This window comes from Poecilia reticulata, linkage group LG7 (genome assembly GCF_000633615.1).
Source record: "Poecilia reticulata strain Guanapo linkage group LG7, Guppy_female_1.0+MT, whole genome shotgun sequence".
Taxonomy (NCBI): Eukaryota; Metazoa; Chordata; class Actinopteri; order Cyprinodontiformes; family Poeciliidae; genus Poecilia; species Poecilia reticulata.
In genome coordinates this window covers 1,655,387-1,665,071 of record NC_024337.1, presented here as the reverse complement: position 1 = coordinate 1,665,071, position 9,685 = coordinate 1,655,387, and the positions used below count along the sequence as shown (strand labels likewise).

At 38.0% G+C, this 9,685-nt stretch overlaps 1 protein-coding gene across 1 annotated transcript in view; it reads left to right on the top strand.

Annotated features, from left to right (window-relative positions):
- The first annotated feature begins 5,450 nt into the window (after window positions 1–5,450).
- LOC103466873 (copine-9) overlaps window positions 5,451–9,685 on the top strand; it is a 97,909-nt gene continuing 93,674 nt past the window's right edge. The window contains exon 1 of the mRNA XM_008412761.2: window positions 5,451–5,854. Within this exon, the coding sequence (XP_008410983.1) occupies window positions 5,775–5,854 (80 nt within the window). The 5' untranslated portion in view covers window positions 5,451–5,774. The remainder of the gene's footprint in view (window positions 5,855–9,685) is intronic.

Below are 9,685 nucleotides of genomic sequence, written 5' to 3'. Positions count from 1 at the left end.
TAGGAGAAAGACTCCAGTAAACACATGAACTGACTGTTAAATACATTACTGCGAAAACATTATAAACACACAATGGTCCCTTTTTAATTATTATTATTTTTTAGAAAACTTATTCAAATTGAATTAAAACGAAAATGTAAACACCTACCTAGAGCTTCAGTCAGTTATGAAATTTAAATAAATCAAATAAATGTTTTTGTTCTTATAAAAATACAAAATTTTACAGCACTTGGTCACAGTTATAAATTAAAATGTAAAACACATTTTTTGCATGATTTTTAATAGTGTGTAGTCATACTTTTTACAACCAGTGAAATCTTTGTTCATCCATAATTCCTACAGTGAGACCAAATCAAAATCAGTGACTAATATGTTTTTTTTTGTTTTTTGTGACTTTAAATCCAACCAAACATATTTTACAGTGATTCTTTATGGCTGTCTTTCTAAAATAAGAAAACACTTAGAACACCCTGACCTCAGACTTCATACCACATGGTATAAGGCAGGTGGAATGAGCAGATTATATCAGGGGAACATTTTTGAATAAACAAAAGAATATCATCTATTTTCCATTCTGTCCGTCAGTATGGACCTGCTTTCTGCTTGGACCCTGAGATGGAAACTAAACAGGACTTCCCCTCCTTAGATAATTAGCTGCCACTCCACTGACACACACACACACCCACGCATGCACACACACCCACACACTCCCTCGTCCCCTTTTATCATGCGAATACCCGTCCCCTCTATGGACGATCCAGAGGGGGAATTGGGTAAATAACATGACTTTCTTCTGCCTCCTCTAGCTTTTCTCTTCATCCCATTCCAACACCCCCTGCCCCATCACCCCGTCCTCCATTTTCCTTTCTCTCCATCTCTGCCCCACTTCCCATTTTCTCTCTCTGCTGTCTCCTTGGCCCCATGAACATTTTCAATTTCTGCCTGATCAGCTGCAAAATTGAGTGGATCTGCAGACACACATGCAGACAGAGGAATACACACGCACACAAACACACACACGCAGCGGAGAGTAACATCTATTTGCTGTTATCAGTGTGCAACAAGACCAGGGGAAACTTGATATAGTCACATTCACCGTCTGTCACAGATGAACCATCTGCAAAGCCCTAAATGTTTTGGACAATTGTTCGACTTGAATCTTCTCGGGAGACTGAGTTTCCCCCCTTTTTTTTAGCTTAACTCCCTACCAAGTTTGTGTGACAGTAAACATCATCATTTCCTGCTTGCGCTCTCTTTTTCCTCTCGATTTTTCCCTCCATTTGTTTGGGCAGGCTTTCATCTGACTGTCAGACCCATGTATCGTTACATTTTCCAAAAATACAAGGCTTTGTTTCACAAATGATGGGATGATGAGGTCTTCGTGGGAGGCTCTAAAGAGGTTTCTTGATGCTTACAGGAGAACTGATTAACGGGGAATTGCTTGGTGGAGCGGGCTATCCAGATTTAGAAGCGGAGATGTCTCGTTAGAGGATGGCAGCTTGGGTTTTCCTTAGGTGCTAATTGACAGTGGGTGTGGAGGCCCAACTCAATATATGTTCCACTGAATATAAATACAGGAGGTGCTTCCTTTCTAAAAGAATTTAGTATTTTACACTCTAGACTTTATTGGTATTTTACGTGATAGATCTACACAAAGTAGAGCATAACTTTCAAATGTGACCTATTATGCGTCTTTGAACAGGTAAAAATAACTATACAAAGCATGTTCATTACATTGTTCGCACAAAATCTTTCTTTGGTAATGAGATTGTAGTCTCCTCAGTTCTGCTTTAGTTCAGCAGTTTTAGAGCCTCTTGCCACTTTAAATGAAAATAATCTGCTACTAAGCCACAAGGCCCCAACTAAACGTTTACACTCACACATGAAAATGGCAAGTGCGCATTTGTGCAACTGCAGATCATTGAAAAGCAGAAGTCGAGCCTCCTGCACTTCCAACAACAACAATCAGAAGTGGTTTTTGGATGGTAACAAACACTTGATACCAGGCCAGGCTTTGGTGGAGTTGCTATATGAGGGGCCTCCAATGAGATTGTCAAACTACAACTTTGCAAACTAATTGTAGTTTGCAAAGTTTTAGAATGTCTGGATTCTAAAACAATCCAGAGACTTCACATTGTTCACAACTCCTTTTTCTATTTGTTGATTGGCCCGGTTAAAATTTTTTCACAGAAATCAAGCTGTGATTTCTGTGAATATAACAGAAATTCCAAACAGATCACTCAAGGGAAATGAGAACAGGAATGCGTAGGGATGCAATGGCCAGGCCAGGGTTCTGTATGTTTTTAAGTACAATTTTGGTCTTCCACATGCTTGCCTGGTCCTTTTCATTGCTTGTGAGAAACTTCAAGCAGAATGTCTTGTAGTTTGCTGTGAAAACAGTGACTTTTTTGCCACTCATAGACTTGTCTAGGTTGTTCTGTCAATCTTCACAAGAATCTCTTGAGTTACCATAAGCCCGTTGGCCACTTCATTCTCCTCTCTGCCATTTGTTTTCCTTGGATGGTCATGTTTTGGTGGGTTTGCTGTTCTGCCATTCTCTTTTTCATTTTGGATGATGGAGTGAACAGAGCTACATGAGATTTTGTTTTATAGTCTAACTCTGATTTTAAATTTCTCAATTACTTCCCTCCTGAACCTCTCTGCTGTATGCCCTGGTTTTCATGATGCTGTTTGTTCACCAATGTTCTCTAATAATTCTCTGAGGCCTTCAAAAAAAAGAATATTACGTGGCTTATCTGAATTTTATTAACAGACATTATAAAACAGTGATCCAAAACAATATAACAACCACAAATGTAGAGCTTTGGTTGACTTTCTTTGTAAAATGTGGAAACCCAAACTATGGAGTAAATGATATTTCACTTTTTTTATTTGAAACCATACCTTGGAATTATGATTTGTGCTTGAGAGAAAATAGCTTCACCATTTAATAGCAGACATGTCACATTTTAACAACACTGGTTAGAGACAGTTTTAGAAATTGTTACATCAGTAACCAAAAGTGTTATTCTGTATGCAATGTTTTACTTTACAATAAAGCAAAAATCTATACATTTTTAGTCGGCCTTGAATTAATTATACAGTTTACATAAGTAGCCGCTTTGTGAAACATGTACAGAAACCCTCCCCAAACACACACACGCACGCACGCACACCCCCACACACACACGAACGCGCACACACACACACAAATCAATCAAGTAACAAGCAAAGGATCTCTGTGAAGTGTGTAGAGGATGAATTTGGTCGTCTCTCAGCAGGATGAAGGAAACCACTGTGACGTCTGCTGCTACAGATGTGGTTCTATTTTTCCTCCAGATGGAAGCAGGTTGAACAGGCTGCTCGGCTGCTGTGAACCGATCATGTTCTGGGCACAGCCCTGCAGTCCCGGATAATGCAGCTCTCCGTTCTCCATGCTTCCAGTTGAGATCGCTGCACTGTGAAAGTTCAGAAAAAACTCCATGTTCGCTTCCTGAATGTGCTGCTTTGGTTTATGTGTTGTCTTTAAGTCTGCCAAAATTGGGGGCCTGGTGAAGATACACTTGAACATTTTGTAGAACAGTAAGCGTTATTATTCAAGCAACAGCACCAAATAATAGATGTAAAGGAAGAAATAGTCAGATAATAATCAACCCAGTTTTAAATAAACTGGGTTTGCTGAGGGAAATTTCACACTAAAATATCAACAAGCTAGAGGCAGCCAGATACTAGGGGATTGATGAGGTAATGCATTTGAAATGATTAAGTCTTCTTTTATTTAAGCATTCTCAAGTCAGTGATTTCCAATTCAAAATTAACATTTTCTTTCAACTCCCTCAACATTAATGTAGATCACACACACAATCTTCTGTTGAAATCAGAAGATTCCAACTACGAAGGGCTCTGAAACCACACATTACTTTACATGTATGAACTTAAGTACTGATAATTTCAAACTGTTTAAGGAACAGTATTATGTAAAATCTATTTTCTTGAGCTTTACAACATGTTAGAATGTTTTTCCCTCCTCAAAGACATACCTGGAGTGTTTTTATTTTTTCATTTCTTTCATGCATGTCTAAGAAACCCTTCAGTCTCCATGTCAACCATTCAGTGGTGCAAAAACGCCTGTGTGGACAGATCACCTCCTTTTCCATGCAGCTCCTCCCTCTTCCCCACTCAGCTCCTTCAGACTAGCCAGAAGCAATTAGCAAACACCTGGAAAAACTACTTCTGCTGAGCTCATCACAGACTGCTTTCCAGGTGTTTGCTGGACATAAATATTTACTTTGTATACCAAATATTTATTTTACAAACTAAACATTTAGTTTACAAATTTAATATTTAGTTCCCACCTAAATGTTTAACTCGGAACTGAATATGTACTTTAAGTGTACCAACTAAATGTTTATTTTCAAACTAATTTTTTTGCTCAGACCTAAATATTTAGCTTGCAAACTAAATATCTAGCAAGAAAGCTACATGTTTAGCTAGTCGATTATTTAGATTGCTAGCTAAATATTTAATTTACTAGCCATTAAATTTGACTTTCTCTGACAGGCTAAATATTTAGTCGCTGTACTAAATAATTACAATGGTGATGACAAAATATTTTCAAACTAGATATTTTTGCTCAGACTTTAAAAATAAGCTTCCTAATTAAATATTTGGCAAGAAATCTACATATTTAGCTTGTTAACTATAGCTAAATATATTTTAGCTTGCTAACCGTTTAGAGTGCTATCCATTTAATTTGACTTTCTCTGTGTCAGGCTAAATATTGAGTTTGCAACTAAATCTGTAGCTTGTAAATTAAATACTTAGGGATGACATTTATAAATGTATTAGTAACATTGTGAAAATATGACTATCTTTGACTGGCTAAATAAACTGAAATGTTGCTGTTAATTATTTTACTGTGTAACTTTACAAATGGCACTCCCATACTCCATAACCAAAGATAAACTGTAACTGATACTTTGTACCACACATTATTGTACAGATATGTAATCTTCTTTAAGTAACTTATTTGTTAGGGTTTTAATCCTGTTAATTGATTTCTGCATAATATTACTACATTAGAATTTCTGTATTTTTTCACCCTAAAATGCAGTTAGAAGGGGAAAACACTGATGTATTTCTAATAAACAGGATTTTCAAACAGCTGTTGTAATGCAGAAATAGCCAAATATAATTTGGCAGAGAAGGGGGAGTCCGTCATTAGAGATGACAGGAAACGACGGAAAAGGTCAGGCTTTTGAGTAGCACTAATGATTCAAAACATGCTGTTCGCAACTATATAACCTAGAGTGTATTAGACGTTTACACGTGTGGAAAAAAAAAAAAGTTCACCAACGCGCCTGGAAATGACAAACGAGCTGCATCTTCCTGTTGCTGCTGCTGCCAGGAGTCACCGGCGGGTGGCGCTCTCCTCCTTCCCGAACCACCGCCGGGACAGACCCTGGGAGCGCAGCGTGGCCGCCCGCCGCACACGACGGAGGAGCTGAATGAACTTTAAATCTGCCTCCCAACTTTCACCCTCTCTCCTCCCGCCGGTCTCTCCCCCCCAGCCACCGCCGCCCCCACTCTCACTCTCCCCCCTCCACACAATCTCTTCCTCTCCCGCCTCCGCCGCTCCGCAGGTGAAAACCCAGAGGCAGATCTCAGCCATGGATTTACTGCGATCACGATCCAAGTGCTGAACCGTCACATCTTTCCACTCGTCCGGATTTCCAGGCGCTTTTTGCGGATGATCATCAGCGTCGTGAGGCGAGATGATGGCTTCAATAGGCGAATTCGACCCTCTGAACACCAGAGTCCCTGCAACTAAGATAGAAGTTACTGTGTCCTGCAGGTATAGAAGATTTATTATTATTATTATTATTATTATTATTATTATTATTATTATTATTATTATTATTATTATTATTATTCATTGGATAATAATAATACACTTGTCTTAAAGTATGATCTATCTATCTATCTATCTATCTATCTATCTATCTATCTATCTATCTATCTATCTATCTATCTATCTATCTATCTATCTATCTATCTATCTATCNTCTATCTATCTATCTATCTATCTATCTATCTATCTATCTATCTATCTATCTATCTATCTATCTATCTATCTATCTATCTATCTATCTATCTATCTTTTTAGTTTCTTCATTTTATTGAATTCAGTCTGACAGCCAGATGATCTCCACTGCTCTTCACAGCAGGGAGAAAATATTCAAATATTTCCTGTTTAACTTGGTTAACAATTAATAATCACAGATATTGGATTGTCCCATAAATCAACACTTTTCTTCCTCGACTGATCAGAAGACGAAGTGACAGAATTCAATAAAACTCAGCAGGTTTTTTTCCCCTCCGTCTCTCTTCCTTCCAGCATGTCTTCTTCTCGCCTGGCGGTGTGTTCACTGTCTACCAGCTCGCTCCTGAATTATGAATAGCTGTTGAGATCCTCCTGGGATCTCGACGAGGTTTCAGACACCTGAGTAAGACGGGGCCCCGGAACCTGGGAGCCCAAACTGAGCTCACAACGAGCGAACACATTTATGATTAGGTTTGCCATGTTTCCTCCACTTGTCAAACGTCTGGCTGTATTTTAGTTTCAGGGTTTAAATGTGAAATACCAAATGTGTGCCATGTGATATGGAATATGATATGCTGAAAGTGCCATAATTGTGTTTTTCACGTTTTTTTTTTTTTTGTCAGACTTAAATATTTCTGATTATAAACCCGTTTTGAATATCAGGGAAAGACAGCCTGAGTAAAAACATCGTCTTTTTTTCAATAACCTGGACATGTGTGAAAAAATAATCACTCCTCATAACCTGATTGTGCGACTCAAAAGGTTTTCCATAATCGGCAATGATTGTTTTAACATTTCTATGGAGGAATTTTAGTCCAACTCTTCTTTAAAGAATAGTTTAAATTCAGACAAATTGGAGGATTTTTAAGCAGGACCATCATTTTTAAGATCATATCCCAGCATTTCAATCACTTTCATGTCTAGACTTTGACTAGGCCACTTCTGAAGTTTTATTTTAGAGGTGCTCTTGATGTTGTGCTTTGGTTGAGCTTGCGTAGGATCTTGAACTGATGGCTAAATATTTTCCATCAGGATTTCATGATTCCAACAACTATGGCAAGTACTAATGCACTAAAGCTGCCCCACAGCATCACACCACCACCACCGTGTTTATAGTCATGTTTTTCTTAATGCTTCAGCTTTAGTATTACACAGTGGGATCCACAGCATTTTCACCGGATACTTTCCGTGGCAATGTCTTTTGTCCATCATTTTAGAGAAACAGTATTTTGTTATCTTTGTATGATATTAAAATTTCCTTGGTGATCTGAAACATTGAGTATAAAAAACTGTAGGCAGGCAAACAACTTTTTCCTCTGTGGTGTTCATTGAAGCTCTTGCAAACGATCCTAAAATATTTGAAGTTCAGTGGAGTAACGGATCTCGTGGGGCTTCAGTACCACAGCCGTCCCTGAATCACTAAAATCCACAAATACATGAAACTTCCTCCAATGAATCCTTTTAACAGGGCCTTAAAACATTTTTTTTCAAATTCAATTTTTTTTTCAGAATTCCAATTTTCTGTTTTTTATTTTTCTGAATTCTATATTTTTTAGTCTGACCATATTTATTGACCAAAGACCTTCATCTCTATATCCTACGACTATCAGAGACATCTTCGTTGACCATCTGTGTTTTTGCGTTTAGCTTTCATTTTTCCCAGACATCCCTTGACCCCCTTTAGCATTGCCATGTCAAAGATGAACCCATTTTTTATTTTTTTTTACAATTTCTTCCAATATCTTTAATGTTTAAATGTTCCAGAGTTGGCATCTGTTAGCTTGCCACTAGCTAGCTTCTTCTTCTTCTCCACATTTTTGTTGTGACTTTACTGTAACCTTGCGCCTCCAAGGACAAAGAATGGCGCTCCTGAATTTAGTACTTTTTGAATGCTAATCAAGCATGTCTGCAACTTTCTAAGTTGCATTTTCCTTTAAATATTATTGGTATGAACAAATAAGTAGATTTTCTGTGAATAATTTGGAGTTCTGTTCTAGAGATCAATCTGTCAATACGTGAATTCCCAAATTCTGAATGAAGACACAGAGGTTCACTGTTGTCTTTTAAAGATATTATTCAAAATCTCTCTTTTTTTTCAAATTTATTTCAATGACCACCCTGCTATTGTTATTGTAAGATATTCATACAAACGTTTGATGCCTTGTGGCATTTATAATTAAAAGAGGTGCTTAAATATTAAGATATTCTTTCACTTAATACAATTTTCTGATGTGTGTTGGATGAAATTTTATTTAAAATTCCTCTGCTTAAAGACAAAGCCCACAACATCCACTGTCATTTGTAATTGCAACAACAGTGGAAAACATCGTGATCTCAAAAAAAAAAAAAAAATCAAAGGACACAAAGCCTATTATCCCCTTTTTTAGAAAAGTTCACAAAACAGAAAATATTAAAAAATTATTTAAATCAATGGCTAGAAATGTAGTAAGCTACCCTGATCCACTGAAAGATGTACAAAAACCTCTAAAGATAAGATTGTGCTTTAATGAACACTGTAATGTGTCTTATTACTTGTGAGAATATCTCTGGATCAGTAATGATAACTTGTAATAATATCCTGACAGAGTGTTAGAGGCGCATTAACGCCTCCAAGTTTTAAGCATCAGAGAAGCAGCCGGTCCAGATCATTTGTTGCTGTGCTTTTTGAAGATGGAGGCTGATTTTCTTGTGATATGGAAGTCAAGTTACTTTTGCCACATACGTCCCCTGTTAAACTGCTGTGCGGTTAGATCACCCTTAAAAGTAATGAAAAAATTTTATTAGCGAAATACAGGTTTGTACAGGTTTATGATAAACTAATACAGTGTTTCTCAATTCCAGTCCACAGACTCCCCTGCCCTGCATGTTTTAGGTGTTTCCCTTCTGCTACACACCTGGACTGAATGTGTGGGTGATTAACAGGTTTCTGCAGCACTTGATTTTCATGCAATCATCTGAATCAGCTGTTCTGGAATAGAGGCACATGTAAAACATGCAGAGCAGGGGGGCCTGAGGACTGGAACTGAGAAGCACTGCTCTAATACAAGTTCAGCTGGCAGTTTTTCACTCATAGTAAAATATCTTCCTAATGTTAAGTGGGATAATCTGCCAGTTAACTTGGTAATTTTTCCATATTCAAGAATTTTTGACTTAATTGCTGAAAATGTACTTATTACTTTTGTCTTATTTCAAGTGTACTAAGATACTTAGTCTACTTAAGATTTGGTGTTCTTGAAGTGATTCTGTTAGTTTCTTCAGGCTCTAAAACAGTGGTCCCCAAACTACGGCCCGCGGGCCGGATCAGGCCTGCCTCCACATTTGGTCCGGCCCCCTGAACAATACCAGAGAGCATTCAGATTTATTTTTATATACCGTATTTTCCGGACTATAAGCCGGAACCCACTATCCACAGATTTGTAGATTTTCTTTCAACCACTAGGGGGCTCTTTAGCAGGAAGTGAATCATTGGAAGTCCATCCATCCATCCATTTTCTTTCACCCTTGTCCCTCAGTGGGGTCGGGAGGGTTGCTGGTGCCTATCTCCAGCTAGTGTACTGGGCGAGAGGCGGGGTCACCCTGGAC